This window comes from Pristiophorus japonicus, chromosome 19 (genome assembly GCF_044704955.1).
Source record: "Pristiophorus japonicus isolate sPriJap1 chromosome 19, sPriJap1.hap1, whole genome shotgun sequence".
NCBI lineage: Eukaryota > Metazoa > Chordata > Chondrichthyes > Pristiophoridae > Pristiophorus > Pristiophorus japonicus.
The window spans coordinates 11,707,310-11,730,963 of record NC_091995.1 but is presented as its reverse complement, the minus strand read 5'-3'; the positions used below and the strand labels follow the sequence as shown (position 1 = coordinate 11,730,963).

The 23,654-nt window shown below is 46.1% G+C and overlaps 1 protein-coding gene across 1 annotated transcript; it reads left to right on the top strand.

Annotated features, from left to right (window-relative positions):
- Positions 1-495: 495 nt before the first annotated feature.
- Positions 496-20,177, top strand: LOC139230354 (zinc-binding protein A33-like). The gene is made up of 6 exons (XM_070862182.1): positions 496-885; positions 2,282-2,377; positions 2,715-2,948; positions 4,807-4,829; positions 4,928-5,043; positions 19,186-20,177. Exons 1-6 carry the CDS (start codon positions 511-513, stop codon positions 19,755-19,757), a joined length of 1,416 nt encoding a protein of 471 aa, XP_070718283.1. The 5' UTR covers positions 496-510; the 3' UTR covers positions 19,758-20,177.
- The last annotated feature ends 3,477 nt before the right edge of the window (positions 20,178-23,654 follow it).

The window sequence follows — 23,654 nt, the reverse complement described above, 5'->3', positions numbered from 1 at the left end:
TCACTCTGTTTCTCTAGCCACAGATGCTGCCTGACCTGCTGAGTATTTCCAGCATTTTATTTTTTATTTCAGATTTCCGGCATCCGCAGTATTTTGCTTTGTATTGATGGGACTCTGTGTCAGGCTGTTGCTTAACTAACCTGTGGATCAACTATTCTAATATGGACATTCTCCTGATGTTGGTGCCTTTGCAGGTTGACTGGGAATTGTCTGATCCTTGCCCTGGCCGTTGCTGCTGGCTCCGTCAGATATTTATTTTCTTGTTCTGTTTTGGAGCGGTTGTTTTGCATGTTGTGGGACCAGAGACACATTCAGACCAGACTGGGTCGGTGTAGAAGGTCCCCTGAAGGAAATGAGTGAACCAGTCTGGTTATTGCAACAGTCTGTTTATCACTGTTACCTGCCCTTTCCTGGGCGGTGATTGATAATGTTGCTGCTGGAACCAGGAACTGAAACTGAAAGTGTTTTACTGAGCACTCATCACCATTTTACGTGGAGCAGTCCTTCGAGATGGAAGGTGAACTTTCCTGTGCTGTGTGCCATGATCTGTATAAAGACCCTGTCTCACTGGACTGTGATCACAGCTTCTGCCGATCATGTCTAACCCGGGACTGGGAGAGCTCTGTCCCCGCCGCCTGTCCCGTCTGTCAAAAGGAGACTTCCTCCAGGGTCCTGAGACCCAACCGCACCCTCGCCAACATCGTGGAGATATTTGTAAAAAGTGTTAAAAGTGATCAAAATCAGCAGGAATGCAGCCGTCACAAGGAGAAGATGAAGGTTTTTTGTAAAACTGACAAACAGCCCATCTGTGCCATTTGTCAGATTTCAAAAAGTCATCAAAACCACGAGGTGCTGCCGCTGGAAGAAGCGACCGAAGAGTTTAAGGTGAGTTAATGCCGTGTAAAATAAATATAGTCACAGGTAACAGAATCCTGAACAGGGAGTGTTCACAGATTCGGGTTTGAGCGTCTCTCAATACTTAAAGCACTTTAGATAATGTGTTTGTGTTTATTTAATGACTCAGTCCTTACACGGACTGCCATTTGTATCGCTGCTGAAGGAACCAGGGACAGGAAGTGACAGTTTCACTTTATTCCAAACACCACTTTAATAGATCAGTGTAAATTGATCAGCCCATGGAATGCAAAGTGAAATCTCTTGTACAGTATGTTCTCAGATCGATACCGATCCTGTCTCCGTGGCGAGTGATGGTCTGTGGAACGTGTCTCCTATTTATATTCCAGATGTGAAGCGTTTAATGTCGACATGAACTTGTTAAACTTCAAAGTGTCCGGAACAGCGCAATGTTTCAGCAATCAGGAAAACAACAGGGACCAGGAAACAGAAGCAGATCAATTACTCTGGGTATTTTCTTAAAGGACAGCACAGGCAGAGGCAGATTTGACGGGAAAGCACTTGAGAAGTTAAGGGGAAAGGGACAGAGGAGAACTAAGGTGAAAGAAACCCCCTGTGTGAATTAGGGGACAAAGCACATCACCAGAGACCAGATACAGTAAAGAAAACCCGAGAGAAGTGAAAGTAAAAATAGGGATAGCGGACAGAAGGAAAATTAAAAGGGAATGGTTGGTATTAAAGTAAAGTACAACCTAAAGGGACAACAGGAGAAATAGAACTCGGGAAACAGCTGAGAAAGTTATAACTAAGATGGATTCCATGAGGTGTGGTTATTGTGTAATATTATAAAAGAGAAAGACTGATACCATAATACAAAGGGGAAGAGATATGAAAAGTGTATATTAATCATTAACTGAAACGTATTTCTGACCTTCCATATGCAGCAATTTACAGGGGAGAGAAGGCAAGAGATGTTCTGAGGGCGAGTGGGTAGAATTAGATTCAGTGAGTGATGAGGCCAGGATAGGATCAGACCTCGAGAGGGAACCTTCAGGGACTGTAGCTGGAGACCAGTACAATCAGCAGCACATTCTCATCATAGAGGGACAAGTGCTGGAGGAAGCCAAGGATATGGGAATACTGGGTAGATTAAGGTTGCTGAAAGAAGCAAGAAAGGTCAGAAACCCTGTGAAGCTACTCGAGATTATAATTAGTGAACAGATACCAGGCACGGCCCAGTTTATAAAGAATTCTCTCGATCTACCCCATCAACTCCTTTAATCATCTTAAACACCTCAATTAGATCACCGCTAATCTATATTCCAGGGAATGAATGCTCTGAGAATTTTCTTTGATTAAACTAAATGGTATTTAATTATCAGCTGTTTATGGCACAAAGTGCACAAATTAACTGATCTTTGTTCAGGAGGAACTGCGAGCCTTACTGAGGCCGGTCCGGGACAAGAAGGAGGAATGTGATGCTGTAAAAAGTGATTATGTGAAAACTTTGGCCCACATTCAGGTACATTTGATGTCACTTTGTTCTATATTTTCCAATCACGATTTGTTTCTCTTTGAACCGTTGAATGTCCATTACCAAAGTAAAATCTCACTTCAGCGAACCATTGAATTATGGCGGACACGTCCCTTGTGCTGGTGAAACCGCAGTTAAAGAAAATACAGCAGTTCAATCCTCAGTTAGAGCTCCCGCTTCTGAATAAATTATCATCTGGTCTCCATTAATTAGATTTCACTGCATCAAGGAATGTTTATCTCTAAAATATTCTTGTATGAAGAGAACTGCACCACCTTTTTAAAATGCTCATTTGTTTTTTTCCCAATCTCACTATTTCCCAAAGGACCAAGGCATAAATACAGAGAAACAGATTAAATGTGAATTTGAAAAACTTCACCAGTTTCTCCGTGAGGAAGAGAAGACTGTGTTGGAAGATCTGAAACTGGAGAAAGAGAAAAACAGTCTGGAGATGGAGGGGAGGATTGAGAAGATAACGGAGGAAATCTCATCACTTTCAGACACAGTTCAGGATATTGAACAAGAGCTGAGTGAACAGGACAGCATCAAGTTTTTAACGGTAGCTGTATATTTATGTGTTTTTTGTTTCCTTAGTCCCTCTTTGACACAGTCTTTGAGATTGTGCAGAGTGTGCCATCAAAACCTAGGATATTATATTGAATTACACAGTATTTACAGCACAGAAACAGGCCATTCAGCCCAACAGGTCCATGCTGGTGTTTGTATTCCACAGACTCCTCCCACCCTTCGTAACCTAAGCCCATCAACATATTCTATTCCTTTCTCCCTCGTGTTTATCGAGCTTCCCCGTAAATGTATTTATAGTATTCACCTCAACCACTCCATATGGTAGCATGTTCCTCCTTCACCACTCTCTGGGGAAAGAAGTTTTATTATGTTAAAGGTGCTATATAAATGTAAGTTATTGAATTCCCTATTGGATTTATTAGTGACTTTCTTATACTTATGGCCCCAGTTCTGATCTCCCCTGCAAGTGGAAACAGCTTCTCTACGTCTAGCAAACCCTTTCATAATCTTAAAGGTCAGGCCACCCCTCAGTCTTCTCCTTTCTAGAGAAAAGGGCCCCAGCTTGTTCACTCTTTCCTGATTGGTACAACCTCTCAGTTCTGGTATCTGTCTCGTAAATCTTTTTTGCACCTTCTCTCGTGTTTCTATCTTTTTTTTGTTAGTATGGAGACCAGAACTGTTCACATTTCTCCAAGTGTTGTCTAACCAAGGTTCTGTGCTTTGTTTGCTTTTATGGCCGTATTAACCAGTGTCACTACTTCTAGTGATTTGTGTATCTGGTATTCCCAGATCCCTCTGGTCCACTACCCCATTTAGACTTATTTTCAAGGAGTATGTGGCCTCCTTTTCTTCCTATCGATATGTGCCACCTCACACTTGCCTATATTGAAGATTATTTGCCAAACTGAGTAACTACTTTTAATTCCTAGTCTCAGTTTTCTGTTTAGTCAACTTGCTCTCCATTCTGCCACTTGTCCCCTGACTCCACATGTTCTGACTTTAGTCCCATGTCTATTATGCGGTATCTTATCAAAGGCCTTTTGAAAATCCCAAAATGGTGTGTCTACTGAATTCCCCTTATCTCCCCTTTCTGTTACTTCAAAGAATTCAGTAAGGTTGGTCAAGCATGATCTCCCCTTGCGAAATCTGTGCTGACTATTCTTCATTATATTTCCAGATTCTAGATCTTTTTCTGTTACATCTTTGAGTACAGATTCCATTCTCTTTCCAACCACTGACATTTAGCTAATTGGTCTATCGTTCGCTGGACTTGTTCTACCTCACTCACTAATATAAAACTCACTCACTGAACAAAATAATACCAACCACCTATGACGAGAAGCAGAGTGTGCCAGTATTTTGTGATTGTTGTGCATGCTTTACTTCCTTGATTATTGATTGGTGATCGATGTTTGTTCAGTAAATATACACATGAAGTACCTATATTGTGTGAGTGTGTAAGGAGTTTTCTCCTGAAATTAGTGCCTGTGGCTAAAATGGTGTCTGGTCAAACCAGTGGCTCGGATGCCATTTCTATTGGACAGCACTGGTACAGATTCACAGATACATTCATCCCCTTTGGGCAAAGGACACGAGCAAGTTACAACTTGAATAGGTTGAAGGGACTGTCTTTAAATAATATTTAAATTTCAGTAATTTGAGACTTCGGGATGTGACAATTGTATTGTAGCTCTGAGTTGTGTTGTGCAGTCAGATCGAGTCAGTTGTAATGTTGTGGAGTAACTCACAGTACAGTGAGGGCAGGAAGAGGCAGCCCAATAACTTTACATATTTACAATGTACTTTTCTGTGGAATCCAGCCTGTTACTTTCTTTTTGTGATAAAATGTTCTCAAAACACAAACAGTAATAATTGTTCTTATTCTGCAGAAATTTCCAGAAACAGAGAAAAGGTATAATTTACAGCCTTGATTTGAGCCGATATTTTAATTTCTAACATTTCTCGCCCACCCTGGAATGATCCAACACTGCCCTTTATCTCCTGTTTCAGAGCGAAGCGAACTCTCCCAGAGCCGCAGAAGGTTTCCCCTTTAATCAATGTGGGGAAGTACATTGGGTCACTGCAGTACAGAGTGTGGAGAAAGATGCTGACAGTGATTAATACAGGTGGGTGTGAGCTTCCTGACACCAGCTATTAAACAGCTCTCTGTTAGTAGACGGGACCTGTCTTTTTATAATAAATATCTCATTGTATGTGTAACTGACTAGATTATACTTTCAGTCAGTTTTCTGGTAAAATACATAATTGTCAGATCTGCTCCCATTTGACATGTTTGATGAAATTCTGGTGCAGGTGTTTTGGGGGCAGATGTGAGATATACTGATCTTCCGCCTGCCCCGTGGATGGGTCCCTGGCCCTGTCCTAAATCCTGGAGTCTTGGGTATTTCCATATTGTGAGTCGGAGCCAATGTATATCCCGCTCGAATAGGGAACCAAAGTTCGGTGGCAGTAGATGGGTCAGAACGGTCAGGGACATGAGGAGCTACATTTGAAAACTGAAAACTGCTGCTGCTTTTGCTGGAGGCGGGTTTTCTGAAAGCTCACGGTCAATCAGCGATTGATTACATTTGGGAATCTAGTCTTTAAATGTTAAATACCCCAATGTCTTCAGCAACACTGGACACCAGGACACGGGAAGCAGAGTCCCGTAAATTCTTTAAAAGGAAATTAGATAATTGCTTCATAAGACCATATTAAAGAGTAGGGGAGTGAGTGGGACAGTCTAATTTCTTTGTCTGGATTGGCCTATGATTTATTAATTGTCAATAACCAGAGTTCATAGATTTCAAATCATTGGCAAAAGATCTAGATGGGAGATGAGCAGAAATGTTTTCACTCAGAGTTGTTGGAATCGGAACGCTCTACCTGTAAAGGTTTTGGACAGTACTTGAGGATGAAGACCTCGCAGGGGTGTGGGACTAAACACGACTGCTCTTTCAAAATCCCAGCAGGGACATGAAGGGCCAAATGGTCTCCTTCTGTGCTGTAAGTTTCTATGATTCTATGATTCACATCCCACTGTGGGGCGCTAATCTCAGTTAAACAGGCGGTAACTGCGACTGCCTCAACTCTGCCGGTTTAAAATTACACCACAATTGTCCTCAACAAAATGCGGCCTGTTCTGAATGTTCACACAGAGCCCACTGCCCCACAATGTGGGTGGTCAACCCTCCCTCACTATTTTCCCCAAATTAACCCCTAACTCAACCCAACTTAATCCCACCACTATGTGGAAGGATATCCACTCACCAGGGCTGATGACCAAGAATGCCGCACATGGACTTCTCAGTGCCTCACCTCCTACGAAGGTGCAACCCTCCCCCAGAGGCTTTTGGGGAGATTTGTCCTCTGCTTACTGATGACCTGAAGCTCACATCCACTTGGACAGTAATACTGTCTGGCAGTCAAAGTCACTGCTGTCTTCAATGTTTTTACATCTGGATCTGGATCCTTCCAACCAGCATCTGGTCATCTTTACCACATTGGTCATGCAACATTGGATAAAAAAGTTGACTGATGATATCCTCATGGGGCTCATTCACTTCATTTTCTTCCCAATGGAACCAGAAAACAATGAGGGCAATCTGTCCAGTGCTGCAGACAGGTAGGTGTAATGTATGGAGAAAGAGTCAGACTGAAGACTGTGAGCTCAAAGTAAAGTGTGACCGTAGTCTTTTATTGCAGGTCTCCAGAGTGTCTCACCAACCTGTGAGGCCACCTTAAATACCTGTGCTCCCAAGGGATTATGGGATCCCTTGGAACTCCAGGGAATGAGCCCTCTGGTGGCTGTACAGAGTAAATACAAGTTTGCATATATAACAATACTCGCCCCTCGCCCCCAAAGTCAATCGTGTAACTGTTTACAATGTGAGTCGATCTGGGGCCCTTCTTGCCCTGGTTGATCGTCTCGGTGTGAAAGCTGGTATAGTTGAATCATTGGTTGGGCCCTCGCTGGGCTGCTGTGGATGATGGGTTCTGCTTCGTGGTCAACCGTGGTGCCGGTTGCCACTGGTGTGTATGTTGGGGGATCAAAAAAGGTAAGGTCCAAGGTGGGTTGTCAGGATAATCCATAAATCTGAGTTTCATTTGCTCCAAGTGTTTCCGGTGAATGAGTCCATTAGAAAGTTTGACCCGAAACACCCTGCTCCCCTCTTTGGCCACGACAGTGCCGGGAAGCCACTTGGGACCTTGTCCATAATTCAATACAAACAAAGGATCATTGACTTCAATCTCGCGTGACACATTTGCGCTATCATGATATGCACTTTGTTAAAGCTGCCTGCTCTCTACCTGTTCATGTAGATCAGGGTGAACTAACGAGAGCATTGTCTTAAGTGCTCTTTCCTTGAGCAGTTCAGCAGGTGGGATCCCAGTGAGCGAGTGGGATCTCATACGGCAGCTAAGCAGGACTTGGGATATGCGAGTCTGCAGTGAACCTTCAGTTACCCTTTTCATGCCTTGCTTGATGGTTTGCACTGCTCTCTCTGCCTGACCATTGGACGCTGGTTTAAACGGGGCAGATGTGACATGTTTGATCCCGTTACAGGTCATGAATTCTTTGAACTCAGCACTGGTAAAACATGGCCCATTGTCGCTCACCAGGACATCGGGTAAGCCGTGAGTGGCAAACATGGCCCGCAGGCTTTCAGTAGTGGCAGCGGACGTGCTAGCCGACATTCAATCCACTTGGAATAGGCGTCGACAACCACAAGGAACATTTTACCCAAGAACGGGCCTGCATAGTCGACGTATTCCCCAGACCACGGTTTGGAGGGTCAAGACCATAAACTTAGCGGCACCTCCCTGGGTACATTGCTTAACTGCGAGCATGTATTACATCTGTGAACGCAGGACTCTAAGTCCGCATTGATACCGGGCCACCGCACGTGGGATCTGGCTATCGCTTTCATCATTACGATGTCTGGGTGGGTACTGTGGAAGTCATTGATGAAGGTGTCTCTGCCCTTCTTGGGGACCACTACTCGATTGTCCCACAGAAGGCAGTCTGCTTGTATAGACATTTTCATCTTTGTTGGAACGGCTTTATCTCTTCCTGCATTTCCATTGAGACACTGGACCAGCTCCCGTGAAGCACACAGCTTTTGACTAGAGATAATAAGGGGCCCTGGCTTGTCCAGCTTTTGATCTGCCGGGCGTGACGGGTGATTGCTCACTCTCAAATACTTCCATAACCATGGCTAGATCTGCGGGCTGCGCCATTTCCAGCCCCGTGCTGGGCAATGGCAGCCTACTGAGAGCATCGGCGCAGTTTTCTGTGCCTGGCCTGTGGCGGATGGCGTAGTTGTATGCGGACAATGTGAGTGCCTATCTTTGGATGCGGGCCAATGCGTTGGTATTTATCCCTTTACTCTCGGAAAAAAGGAATATAAGCGCCTTATGGTCAGTTTCCAATTCGAAATTTAGCCCAAACAAGTATTGATGCATTTTCTTTACCCCATAGACACACGCTAACGCTTCTTTCTCAATCATGCTGTAGGCTCTCTCAGCCTTAAACAGACTCCTGGATGCATAAGCAACCAGTTGCAGTTTCCAAAAATCATTAGCTTATTGCAATACACACCCAACACCATATGATGACGCATCACAGGCTAGTACCAAACGCTTACATGGATCATACAACACAAGCAATTTGTTTGAGCATAACACTTTCCTCGCTTTTACAAAGGCATTTTCTTGGCTTTTGCCCCAAACCCATTCGTGCTCTTTTTGTGGTAAGACATGCAGTGGTTCCAACAGTGTGCTGAGACCCGGTAAGAAGTTACCAAAGTAGGTCAGGAGTCCCAGAAACGACCGCAGCTCCATCACATTCTGTGGCCTCGGTGCGTTCTCGATTGCCTCCGTCTTCGCGTTGGTGGGCCTGATGCCGTCCGCCGCAATACTCCTTCCCAAGAACTCCTCCTCAGGTGCCAGGAAAACGCACTTCGAGCATTTCAACCTGAGCCCCACGCAGTTGAGTAGACTAAGAACCTCCTCCAGGTGCTGCAAATACTCGACTGTGTTCCGACCTGTAACCAACATTTCATCCTGGAAGACCACGGTGTGCAGGACCGACTTCAGGAAGCTTTCCATGTTTCTCTGGAATATCGCCGCAGCTGATCGGATTCCAAATGGGGATCTGTTATGAAGAAAAAGATCTTTGTGTGTGTTGATGCAGGTGAGGGCCTTCGATAATTCCTCCAGTTCCTGGATCATGTAGGCTGAAGTCAGATCCAGCTTCGTGAATGTCTTTCCTCCCACCAGCATTGCAAAGAGACCATCGGCCTTTGGTAGTGGGTATTGGTCCTGCAGGGAGAAACGATTGCTCGTTACTTTGTAATCGCCACAAATTCCGACGGTGCCGTCTCCCTTGAGGACTGGGACGATAGGACTGGCCCACTCGTTGAACTCGATCGGTGAAATGATGCCCTCTCTTTGCAGCCGGTCTAGTTCAATCTCTACCCTTTCTCTCTTCGTGTGTAGTACTGCTCTCGCCTTGTGATGGATGGGTCGCGCCCCCGGAATTAGGTGGAACTGCACTTTTGCTCCTTCGAATTTCCTGATGCCTGGTTCGAACAGTGAAGAAAATTTGTTTAAGACCTGGGCACACGAAGTGTTGTCAGCGGGCGATAGCGCTCGGATGTCGTCCCAGTTCCAGCGTATCTTTCCCAGCCAGTTCCTGCCGAGAAGCGTGGGACCATCGCCCGGTACCACCCAGAGTGATAGCTTGTGCACCGCTCCATCGTAGGAGACCTTTACAGTAGCACTGCCGATTACAGGAATCAGTTCTTTCATGCAAGTTCTCAGTTTCGTGCGAACTGGAGTTAAGACTGGCCTTGAGGCCTTGTTGCACCACAATCTTTCTAAAGTCTTTTTGCCCATGATGGACTGACTCGTGCCTGTGTCCAGTTCCATTGACACCGGGAGTCCATTTAGTTCAATATTCAGCATTATCGGGGGACAATTCGTGGTGAATGTGTGCACCCCATGTACCTCTGCCTCCTCAGTCTGAGGCTCCGGTTTGTCGTGATCCTCCGTGGATCTGCCCTCCTTTGCAACATGGTGGTTTGCAGGTTTAACAGCATTTGCAGCTCGCCTGCACACTAGTTGGAGGTGTCACATTGTTCCACAGCCCTTGCAAATGTACCCTATGAATCGGCATGAATGGAAACGATGATCACCCCCACAGCGCCAACAAGGTGTTAATGGCCTTGCATTCATCACCCTTGATGGTGGACTCAGACATCTGCGGACGTTCAGCTGCAGGTATGTGTGCCCTGCCCTGTACGTTACGATTCGAAAACAACATCACTTTGTTCACAGTACTTGTAGTAGCACTTCTGTGCTGAGAGATTTGCTTCGTATTGTCATTGGTGGCAATGAATGCCTGGGCTATCGCTATGGCCTTACTCAAGGTTGGGGTCTTTACAGTCAAAGGTTTGCAAAATATGGTTTCGTGACCAATGCCAAGTACGAAAAAGGCTCTGAGCATGTGCTCCAAATGTCCTTCAAATTCGCAATGTCCTGCAAGGCATCTTTGCTCGGCGACATAACTCGCCACTTCCTGGCCTTCAGACCTTTTGTAGGTGTAGAACCGGTACCTCGCCATCAGAACGCTTTTCTTTGGGTTCAAATGCTCTCGGACCAGTGTGCACAAATCATCGTACGATTTCTCCGTGGGTTTCGCTGGAGTGAGCAGATTCTTCATGAGGCGATATGTTGGTGCCCCACAGACAGTGAGGAGGATCGCCCTTCATTTGGCAGCGTTCTCTTCCCCATCTAGCTCATTTGCTACGAAGTATTGGCCGAGTCACTCCACATAAGTTTCCCAATCATCTCCCTCCGACAATTTCTCCAGGATGCCCACTGTTCTCTGCATCTTTGGGTTCGCTATCTGTATATTGTCGCCAGTTGTTATGTATGGGGAAAGAGTCAGACTGAATACTGTGAGCTCAAAGTAACGTGTGAACTTAGTCTTTTATTGCAGGTCTCCAGAGTGCCTCTCCAACCTGTGAGGCCTCCTTAAATACCTGTGCTCCCAAGGGATTATGGGATTCCTTGGGACTCCAGGGTATGAGCCCTCTGGTGGCTGTACAGAGTAAATACAAGTTTGTATATATAACAGTAGGGTACTGTTAAGTATGCAGCACTATGTAACCAGCATTCTACCGCCACCAGAGGGCATATCTGATGGAGTCCCAAGGGATCCCAGCATCCCTTGGGAGCACTGTATATAAGCTGGCCTCCGATGATGTACCAACACTCTGGAATTAGAATAAAGAGACTAAGGTCACACTTACTCACGTAGAAAGATAGAAAATAGGTGCAGGAGTAGGCCATTCGGCCAATCGAACCTGCACTGCCATTCAATAAGATCATGGCTGATCATTCCTTCAGTACTCCTTTCCTGCTTTTTCTCCATACCCCTTGATCCCATTAGCCATAAGGGCCATATCTAACTCCCTCTTAAATATATCCAATGAACTGGCATCAACAACTCTCTGCGGCAGGGAATTCCACAGGTTAACAACTCTCTGAGTGAAGATGTTTCTTCTCATCTCAGTCCTAAATGGTCTACCTCTTATCCTAAGACTATGTCCCCTGGTTCTGGACTTCCCCAACATCAGGAACATTCTTCCCGCATCTAACCTGTCTAGTCCCATTAGAATCTTATACGTTTCTATGAGCTCCCCTCTCATCCTTCTAAACGCCAGTGAATAAAGGTCCAGTTGATCCAGCCTCTCCTCATATGACAGTCCAGCCATCCCTGGAATCAGTCTGATGAACCTTCGCTTGCCTTCCTCAATAGCATGAACGTCCTTCCTCAGATTAGGAGACCAAAACTGAACACAATATTACAGGTGAGGCCTCACTACGGCCGTGTACAACTGCAGTAAGACCTCCCTGCTCCTGTACTCAAATCCCCGAACTATGAAGGCCAACTTACCATTTGCCTTCTTTACCGCCTCCTGTACCTGCATGCCCACTTTCAATGACTGATGAACCATGACACCCAGGTCTCGTTGCACCTCCCCTTTTCCGAATCTGCCGCCATTCAGATAATATTCTGCCTTCGTGTTTTTGCCCCCAAAATGGATAACCTCACATTTATCCACATTATGCTGCATCTGCCATGCATTTGCCCACTCACCAAACCTGTTCAAGTCACCCTGCAGACTCTTAGCGTCCTCCTCACAGCTCACACTGCCACCCAGTTTAGTGTCATCTGCAAACTTGGAGATATTACACTCAATTCCTTCATCTAAATTGTTAATGTATATTGTAAAGAGCTGGGGTCCCAGCACTGAGCCCTGCGGCACTTCACTAGTCACTGCCTGCCATTCTGAAAAGAACCTGTTTATCCCGACTCTCTGCTTCCTGTCTGCCAACCAGTTCTCTATCCACGTCAGTACATTACCCCCAATACCATGCGCTTTGATTTTGCACACCAATCTCTTGTCTGGGACCTTGTCAAAAGCCTTTTGAAAGTCCAAATACACCACATCCACTGGTTCTCCCTTGTCCACTCTGCTGGTTACATCCTCAAAAAATTCCAGAAGATTCGTCAAGCATGATTTCCCTTTCATAAATCTATGCCGACTTGGTTCGATCCTGTCACCTCTACAGTACTCAGTTAGATTCGTTCATTCTAGACGTAACAGGTACCAACTGGTAAATGGAGCAATTGACTGAATGCATATCAAAGCCCCATATGAAAACCTGCTCAATATCATGAACAGGAAATGTTTTCATTTGATTCATGTGCAGTCAGTGTGCATGTCATATAACCTTATACTGAACATAAAACCCATTCTCTGGGAATCTGTCTTGATGCTTTCATCATGTGATAATCTACCATACCAGCCCCTGTGACTCAAACAAAGTATCAAGGTGGTTGATTGGTGATCAGGTTATCCCCAGCAGTCATGACTTACAACTGCAGTAAGGTTTCTACAGACAGAGGGGGACACTGGACATAATAAGGCCCATGTCAGTGCAAGAAGTGCGATAGAGAAGACTGCAGGCATTTTGAAGCCTAGTTTCTCGGTGCCTGGATAAATCTCGTCGAGCCCTGCAATACAGTCTGTCGAGAGTCTCCAGAATCACTGCAGCTTGCGAGGTACACCATAAAATCGCAGTGAAGACAAGCTTGCTGCTACTGGAAGGGGATGATGATGAGGACGTGGGAAGAATATCCATTCGCACAGCATGAGGAGGGTGCACAGTAAGGGGAGAATGTGGTACAAAACCAGTAGTCAGAGACAGGAGGACCAATTATAGCGCAGTGCTTTCAATGAATAAAAGCTGACACACTTCCGTAGATGTATCAGAGAATCAGGGAGCCCTTACTGCTGCTCCTTCAGACACCTTGCCACTTGTGTTTCCTGCTGATTTAGAAGTCGCCTGCCCTGTAATTAACAGGCTGTAACAGCGCTCTATTCCCTCCCTGCTAACTCAGTCTCTCAATGAGGAACACTATCACTGCTCCTAACTCGTCCTGTCTGAATAATTAGGGCCCCAGGACATCAGTGGGTTAGTGGCAGAGACACGTGGGCTAAACCAGCAACTGGAGAGAATCCAGCCCCTCACATCGCAATCAGAGACACTGGCACGGACAGGCCTGATGCTGTCATTTAGCATTCTTCGATTCCTTGACTTCTCTCAGTTTTCTCCACTGATGAGATTCTCTTCCCTATCAGCGAATCTCTGTGTAGCTTTTCCTTCAAATTGCTACATCTCACCATTCTCAGGGTAATTTTCTCGTCTGACACTGCAGCACTCCTCAGTACTGCACTGGAATGTCAGCCTGCATTTTGTGCTCAAGTCTCTGGAGTGGGATTGAACCCATGACCTTCTGAGAGGTGAGAGTGCTCGCACTGAGCCATGGCTGACACCTCGGGGCCAAAATTCAGGGTCTCCGAGAGACCCGTTACTGACCGTTTGTGGCGGCCATGTGGCGGAATCCCGTGACCGCCGCTTTGTTGTCAAATGACCGCCCCGACCCAGATTCAGGTCGGGGATTTTTCGGCCTGGTCCCGATTCCGCCCCGATCCTGATGACCGCCGCAAGCACTTCCCAATCGGCCGGCAAGATAGTGCCTCTGGGTTCGGCCGGGCCACTAACGGGCAGCCTTGTACCCACTCTTGGGTGCCAGACCGCTGGCCCGGCCAAAACCCTCCCTGGTGGCCCAGTGGCTGAAGATATAATACTGACAGACACTCTCCCCTTTAACGGAGGGAGAGAGCGTGGTGACACACACGCGCTGTGACATCACCACTACTCCACCGCTGATTGATAGCGGCGGAGTCCCGGTCCCGACACAAATTCAGCTCCTTCCTGTCGATCTCCCGCCCCCACTATGACCGACTTCCGGTGGGACTTTGAAACTCCTCCAGCCGCTTCGGACATCCCAGCAGTAAAAGCAGGTCGGATCCTCATAGGTGCACCAGCTTTCTGACGTACCTGAATTTTGGCCACCTAGTCTCTGAGTTCTGGAAGTCTATGAGCTCCTGCACAGAACACAGAGCCTGCTTCAGGAAACTGCAATTTGATGTTCACACCAATAAAGAGGGAGGTGCACAGCCCAGACTGTAACAAGCACAAGAACATTCACAAAAAGAATGGATTAAAAATAAACATGATTACTGCAGTTAGATGTAAGGATGATGAAATATTCCTGACAATGTCAATACATAATGGGACAAATAAAAGTAAAAGACAAAAACTGAGTGTTGGAATTCTGAAATATCGGCATTGATAGAATTTTATGCTTTTATCAGTCTGCATTCGATAAAAAACAGACTCGTGTTTTAGTTACATCCTACTTTGGGACTGAAGACTGGAAGATCAGTATAACTCTGTGCAGGTGGAATAAAGAAACAAACAAACTACAGATAAATAGAATCAAAGTGTGCAGCCAGCTGAGATTGGGAGAACGCATGGGAAAGATTCTCTTAAGGAAAAGAGGCAAGACTTGGTAGAAATTGGAAAGAAATGAATAAAATACTGCAGTGAGAGGTGACATGAAATGTGGGTGTGGTCTGTGTTTGCATCTTTTCCTGTTTAAATTTCAGACTTCCTGCAGTGAGCAGGTCATTCAGCCCATTAATGTTCTCTCTGTGATTGCAGTATCTGCTATTTCTTCTTCCCCTTTTCTTTCTCCCCTCTGCTCAGGGATTTACTTATATTTCAGTTTCCAGTTCTGATGAAGTGGCCACACCCAAGATGTTAATTAGTCTCTTCTTGTTTCAGATGATTTTTTATAAATATTTCTAATATTTTCTGTTTTTATAATAAATACAATAACTGTTGAAGTTAAATGTTGATACCTGAGAACATTTTGTGCATCAGTGCACTGCCTCACAGCTCAATCTTTACAAAGGCTGAGACTGTAAATGTACAATTGTAATAATTTAATGGGATCCTATTCTAAGGATAGTGACCCCATCAAGCAAAGTGACTGAATACCATAGTTCGGCCACACCACAGGCAGTATTACATTCCGTGTATTTAACCAGAATGATTTTAATTTTACCCAATCTAATTGTTCATCAGGTAGAAGTGTATTCAGTGACATCACACTGATATTGACCAGTTCTACGTGTGTAACGACTGGAAGCTGTTGATTATATTTTCTCGTTCAGTTCACTGACCTGGTCCTTTACTTTCTCTGTCTCAGTTTCTTTCAATCCTCCTGACTGTTAATCCCTTTTCCATTTGCCTATCTGATCACTACCTGTAGGTACTTTCTCTCCTGTTGTGTGAAGAGGATCATTTGTTTGCCACACTTATTCAAGAATTTACAGCATATAATTAACTTAAATGATTGTATTTGTAATTATTTTATTTATTCAGCAAACCTCAGCTGCTGGACAATTCCAGACACCATCACTAGAGAGGATTACAATGTATTTAAATATAAAAGTGTTAATGTCCAGTGTGACCAAAACTGAACGGACCTTGTGTGAAAGTCTACACAAACATCCTTTCGTCAATAATGAATTTCTGTACATGTTATACTTCACTTAAATGTCTTGTCAACCGTGTGTGAACCGTGATATTTTAAGGCCCAGATCCCTTCCTTGGCACTTTTTGTTCCAGATCACAATACACTGTGATGGAGATAACCCCAGACAATACTGCAAATACAGGAGGTCAGACATGGTATTTTCCTTCTGCTCTGTGATGGAGAATATATTTTGAGCTAAGCTGCCCAAGTGGTGAGATCCAATCTTCATAGCTGTGTCGGTGTGCAAGAGTGAAAATATCGCCCATATTGCATTTTACACCACACTCGAATGTATAACATACTCTAATCCCTGCGAACAGCGCTGTCTGTTGAAATCATTATTGTTCCAAAATAGTGAAGTGAGAGCCACACCAGTTGCCCCATCTCACTCCGATCTGTCCCGTACCATGCATTGCTGGTGGAATTGGCTCTGATTGTACGTGGGCTGAAACACCCCCTTCATCCACATTCAGAAAGTAGCACAGGCGAACAGGAGTGTTATTGAACAACTAACTTTGCAAATGATACAAACTATACACCAGACACATTTCCATCAGTGTATCTGTGGGTGAAGAGGAACAATTTTCTTGGTTCTGCTGCCAGTTATTTTAAATACTGAAACCAATAAACATTCTTTGCAGTTATTACACAGAAAATAATCTGTACAATTTTATACATGTCACAAACGGAGTTAAAATAACATTCAACTTGAGAAAAGAAAAATGCATTACAGCTTATGTAGACTTGCAGAAGTGTGCATGTTTTTATATTATTCTAACTGCAGTTTAACTGATATTCCTCTGATATTTCGCATATTTTAAGGTACTTTTAGAAATTTAGAATTCAACGGAGGAGGACTAAGGGTTTAATTAAGAGGGGGAAAATAGAGTACGAGAGGAAGCTTGCAGGGAACATAAAAACTGACTGCAAAAGCTTCTATAAATATGTGAAGAGAAAAAGATTAGTGAAGACAAACGTAGGTCCCTTGCAGTCAGATTCAGATGAATTTATAATGGGGAACAAAGAAATGGCAGACCAATTGAACAAATATTTTGGTTCTGTCTTCACGAAGAAAGACAGAAATAACCTTCCGAATGTACTCGGGGACAGTGGGTCTAGTGAGAAGGAGGAACTGAAGGATAACCTTATTAGGCGGGAAATTGTGTTCGGGAAATTGATGGGATTGAAGGCCGATAAATCCCCGGGGCCTGATAGTCTGCATCCCAGAGTACTTAAGGAAGAGGCCCTAGAAATAGTGGATGCATTGGTGATCATTTTCCAACAGTCTATCAACTCTGGATCAGTTCCTATGGACTGGAGGGTAGCTAATGTAACACCACTTTTTAAAAAAGGAGGGAGAGAGAAAACGGTTAATTACAGACCGGTTCGCCTGACATCAGTAGTGAGGAAAATATTGGAATCAATCATTAAGGATGAAATAGCAGCACATTTGGAAAGCAGTGACAGGATCGGACCAAGTCAGCATGGATTTATGAAAGGGAAATCATGCTTGACGAATCTTCTGCAATTTTTTGAGGATGTAACTAGCAGAGTAGACAAGGGAGAACCAGTGGATGTGGTGTATTTGGACTTTCAAAAGGCTTTTGAGAAGACCCCGCACAAGAGATTGGTGTGCAAAATCAAAGCCCATGGTATTGGGAGTAATGTACTGACGTGGATAGAGAACTGGTTTGCAGAGAGTCGGGATAAACGGGTCCTTTTCGGAATGGGAGGCAGTGACTAGTGGAGTGCTGCAGGGCTCAGTGCTGGGACCCCAGCTCTTTACAATATACATTAACGATTTAGATGAAGGAATTGAGTGTAATATCTCCAAGTTTACAGATGACACTGAACTGGGTGGCAGTGTGAGCTGTGAGGAGGACACTAAGAGACTGCAGGGTGATTTGGACAGGTTAGGTGAGTGGGCAAGTGCATGGCAGATGCAGTATAATGTGGATAAATGTGAGGTTATCCGTTTTGGGGGCAAAAACACGAAGGCAGAATATTATCTGAATGGCGGCAGATTAGGAAAAGGGGAGGTGCAACGAGACCTGGGTGTCATGGTTCATCAGTCATTGAAAGTTGGCATGCAGGTACAGCAGGCGGTGAAGAAGGCAAATGGTATGTTGGCCTTCATAGCGAGGGGATTTGAGTAGAGGAGCAGGGAGGTCTTACTGCAGTTGTACAGGGTCTTAGTGAGGCCTCACCTGGAATATTGTGTTCAGTTTTGGTCTCCTAATCTGAGGAAGGACGTTCTTGCTATTGAGGGAGTGCAGCGAAGGTTCACCAGACTGATTCCTGGGATGGCTGGACTCTCATATGAGGAGAGACTGGATCAACTGGGCCTTTATTCACTGGACTTTAGAAGGATGAGAGGGGATCTCATGGAAACGTATACGATTCTGACGGGACTGGACCGGTTAGATGCGGGAAGAATGTTCCCGATGTTGGGGAAGTCCAGAACCAGGGGACACAGTCTTAGGATAAGGGGTAGGCAATTTAGGACTGAGATGAGGAGAAACTTATTCACTGTGGAATTCCCTACCGCAGAGAGTTGTTGATGCCAGTTCATTGGATATATTCAAGAGGGTGTTAGATATGGCCCTTACTGCTAATGGGATCAAGAGGTATGGAGAGAAAGCAGGAAAGGGGTACTGAGGGAATGATCAGCCATGATCTTATTGAATGGTGGTGCAGGCACGAAGGGCCAAATGGCCTACTCCTGCACCTATTTTCCATGTTTCTATGTTTACTTGGTCTGCATCTGTCCAGATGCTGTAATAATGTCATTTTATCCACTGTTCTCCCATGGGGAACCGTATCCCCTTCTCACCTCCTCCCTGCAGCCTGTCTCTATTTCCGACAGTTTATATTGCAGACCCTGATTCAGTGCAGTCCTGGGGTCCAGTCTCTCTCTCCCTCTCTCTGCCAGTCGCGCGTGCCCTCTCTCACTCTCTGTCCCCCCTTCTGTTTCTCTCTCTCCCTCTCCCTCTGTCTCTCTGTCCCTCTCTCTCCCTCACTCTCTCTCTCTCTCTCTGTCCCTCTCTCTCTCTCTGCAGGGTGTGCCCGCTCGGTAAAACCTTTCCCCGGCAGTGTTTTCCCGTTTTCCCTGTGCACTGCTGAAAGTTTCCCCTGAGGATGAATTTCTAATTGTGGATCATTGCCGATTTGACCAATCACTAACCGGCTGTGAAAGTTACAGTGAGCGACGAACTTTCTATCTGTGTCCATCTGTTGCCAGCTCCAGTCACCTTGGACCCTAATACAGCCAGTCCTTACCTTCTCCTGTCTGAGGACCTGAGCACCGTGAGAAACACCGGGAAAAGGCAGCAGCTCCCCGACAATCCGGAGAGATTTGATCCCTGTGTCTTTGTCCTGGGATTGGAGGGATTCACATCAGGGAAACATTCCTGGGAGGTGGAGGTGGGGAACAAGACTCAGTGGGCTGTGGGTGTGACCAAGGAGTCCATCAACAGGAAGGGAAAAATCATCCTGAATCCAGGTAACGGATACTGGGCAGTGGGACTGAGAGAGGGGAATAGATACTGGGCTTGTACCAAACCATGGAAACACTTAGAGCTGAGTGTGAACCCGAGAAAGATTGGAGTCTGCCTGGATTATGAGGGAGGGAAGGTGTCCTTTTATAACTCAGATAACAAGTCCCATATCCACACTTTCACTGGTACATTCACTGAGAAACTCTATCCTTACTTCAGTCCACGTCTCGCTGATGGGGGTAAAAACACAGACCCGCTGAAAATCTGTTCCCGGACAGTAACAATCCAGGAGAATGAAGGTTTTATCCCATTGTAAAAATAAAACAGCTACTTACACCAGGCACAATATTCCCAGACTCGGCACCTCCGGTGAGACCTTGCAGGCAGCCTGAAGCTTATTGGAAAACCGCGGTGCACCAGCCCGATACTCCACCCATTGACTCACCCGGTGAGTGCCAGGTCCCGGCAGTGGAGCAGGAGTCTGGAAAAATCCCACCCCGATAATCACCGATAAATACACGCAGGGTCTGGGAAATCCCACCCGATAATCATCGATAAATACCCACAGGGTCTGGGAAATCCCACCCGATAATCACTGATAAATACCCACAGGGTCTGGGAAATCCCACCCGACAATCACCGATAAATACCCGCAGCGTCTGGGAAATCCCACCCCGATAATCACCAATAAATACCCGCAGGGTCTGGGAAATCCCACCCGATAATCACCGATAAATACCCGCAGGGTCTGGGAAATCCCACCCCGATAATCACCGATAAATACCCGCAGGGTCTGGGAAATCCCACCTGATAATCACCGATAAATACCCGCAGGGACTGGGAAAATCCCACTCGATAATCACCGATAAATACCCGCAGGGTCTGGAAAATCCCACCCGATAATCACCGATAAATACCTGCTGGGTCTGGGAAAATCCCACCTGGTAATAACTGCAATAATCTGAATATCTGCCCTTTCCCATCACCCAGTGCCTCAGTGATTCTGAGAAAATAGTTTGATTTTAGGATCCCAGCTGCAGTGAATCCTCCACAGAAGAAGCCTTGTTTGGCGTAGTTCCCAGGACAGAGACAATCATTGTGATCACTGTGCTCTGTTAGCTGAGGCAGTCTTATGGCGGGAATGTTGTACGATGTCCTCTACCTGCTGTGACATGTTGCTGCTTTGCTTCAAGTCTCTCACAAATAAAGCTTCAGTTGATGTGTATCTACATATATGTAGTCGTGTCTGATTCACAGCCAGAAGACACATCGGGGCCGAAATTCAGGGCTGTCAGAAAGCTGGCGGACTTACCTTTTTCTTGAAGTGTTTTCCGCCGGGATCGTTGAGGCGGCCTTTCCGTTGATTTTCAGGACTTTGTACTGTTATTAAAGTGGGACCTGAAGTGGGTCATAGTGGGGACGGAAGTGAGGCGGTAAGGCAGGCTGAGGGGGGGAAGTTGGGGTGAGATCAGGACTCCCCCTCTGTCACTCAGCGGTGGAGCGGTGGTGATGTCAGTGAGTGTGTCTCCACGCTCTCTCCCCTCCGTTAAACAGGAGAGAATCGGGCATTTTATATCTTCGACCACTGGGCCACAAGAGAGGGTTTCGGCCGGGCCAACGGCCTGGCATCCTAGAGGGGGTACCAGGCTGCCTGTTGGCCGAACCCGTCGGCACTATTTTGCCGGGTGATCGGGAAGTCGGCCGGCAAAAATAAAGACCTGGCGGCCGCGGCAGTGGGCCCTCCCCTTGAAGGGACGTGGCACTGCCGGGCCACACACAGTCAGCAGAAGGTGCACCGACAGAGAAAGCTGTCGGTGTTACCGAGCGTCAGGGCAATGTTTATTTCAGGTGACTTTGTGTCGGTGTATTCTGCAGGTCAGGGTTAACGGTGGTCCACGCTTTTAGGATGTGTTTGCGGCGGTTGGCAGCAGTGGGGCAGAAGTGGGGACAGGCCGAAAAATCCCCGACCTGAATTTGGGTCAGGGCGGCCAGTTGACCACAAAGCGGCGGCCATGGGTTTCCGCCGCATGGTCACCACAAACGGGCAGTAGCGGGTCTTTCCCAGAGCCTGAATTTCAGACCCATTATATTTAGGGACACAGTACATCATTTGGCTAACAGATGTTATCAGTTCCTGTTGCCTGTTTTTTTCTATCCAGTCACAGCCAGAGAACCACCTGCTATGGATTCTCCTCCCGGTGTCCCCCAAGGTCCTATTCTTGGCCCCCTCCTATTGCTCATCTACATGCTGTCCCTCACTGACATTATCAGAAAACACAACCTGAGGTTCCACATGTACGCTGGCGCCTCCCAGCTCTACCTCACCACCACCTTTATCGACCCCGCCACTCTCTGCTTGTCACTCTGCTTGTCTGATATCCAGTGCTGGATGAGCAGAATTTCCTCCAACTAAATAATAAGACTGAAGACATTGTTATCGCTCCCCACCATGAACTCCGTTCCCTAGCCAGTGACTCCAACCATCTCCCTGGCAACTGTCTGAGGCTGAACCTGACCGTTCCCAACCTTGGTGATGTATTTGACCCCGAAATGAGCTTCCGACCACATGTCCACTCCATCACCTAGACCGCCTACTTCCACCTCCGTAACATCACCCGACTCCGCCTCTGTCTCAGCTCATCTGCTGCTGAAACCCTAATCCATACCTTTGTTACTGCTAGCCCTGACTACTGGAATGCTCTCCTGGCTGGCCTCCCATCTCCCACCCTACATAAACTTGAACCCATCCAAAACACTGCTGCCCGTATCCTAACTCACACCAAGTCATGTTCACTTCTCAGCCCTGGGCTTGCTGACGTACATTGACTACCAGTCTCATCCTTGTTTTCAAATCCTACCCTGGCCTCTCCCCTCCCTATCTCTGTATCATCCTCCAGCCCGACAACCCTCCGAGATCTCTGCACTCCTCCAATTCTGGCCACTTGTGTATCTCCGTATTTCCATCACTCCACCACTGGCAGCCGTGCCTTCAGCTGCCTAGACCCTAAGCTCTGGAATTTCCTCCCTAAACCTCTCCACCTCTTTAGTCTCCTCCTTATAAAGATGCTTCATGAAATCTGCCTCTTTGATCAAGCTCTTGGTCATCTGTCTAATATCTCCTTATGTGGCTGAGTGTCAGATTTTGTTTGATAATCACTCTTGTGAAGGGTCTTGGGATGTTTGACTACATTAAAGGCACTATATAAATACACGTTGTGATATTTTCTGTGCTTTGTTTACAGGGTAAGATGTTATGTGTTCCTGTTATATTTATTATATTCACATGGCAGGCTTTTCAAATATTAAAATTCACCTATTCTATTATCCACGTTTGTGCAGAGATAGAAACGCAGGAACAGAAGGAGGCCATTCAGCCCCTCGATCCTGTTCTGCCATTCTATTCGATCATGGCTGAACTGTACCTGAACTCCATTTACTGCCATTGCTCCATATACCCTTATCCAACAAAAATCTATCGATCTCAGCCTTGAAAATATCAATTGACCCGGTGTCCACAGTGTGGTGAGGAAGAGAGTTCCAGATTCCCACTGCCCTTTGTGTGACAAAGTGCTTCCTGATTTCCCTCCTAAATGGCCGGGCTCTAATTTAAGGTCATGTCTCCTTGTTCTTGCTTTCCCCACCAGCAGAAATAGTTTCTCTGTTTCTACCCTATCGAATCCTTTTAACATTTTAAACCCCGCGATCAGATCACCCCTCAATCTTCTATATCCATGGAATACAAGCCAACCTGCCCTCATAATTAACCCTTTACACCCCGGTATCATTCTGGTGAATCATTGCTGCACCCCCACCTGCCCAAAACTGGGCTCAGTGCTCCAGGTGGGGTCTGACTAACGCTCTGTACAACTGCAGCATAATTGCCTCCCCTTTGTAATCCCCCCTGAGATAAAGGCCAACACTCCACCAGCCTTTGTGATTGCTTTTTGTACCTGTCTACTGGCTCTTTGTTGCACCGATTTGACCAACAGAAGCAGCAAAGGCCGATGCGCTGACCTGGTGCCAGTTTGAATTTGGTGCCGGCGCGGGACAGGGGGGGTCGTGGGGCGAAGGTGCATGCGTCCGAAAAACCCGGAGAGACGTAACCAGGCGGGAAAAGAGCAAACAGCGGCCCAAGCGCCTGATATCACAGAGGGTGTGAAAAAGCTGCTGGTAATGGTTCTGCTGTTGCCATTTACAGCTCCTCGCGACCCAT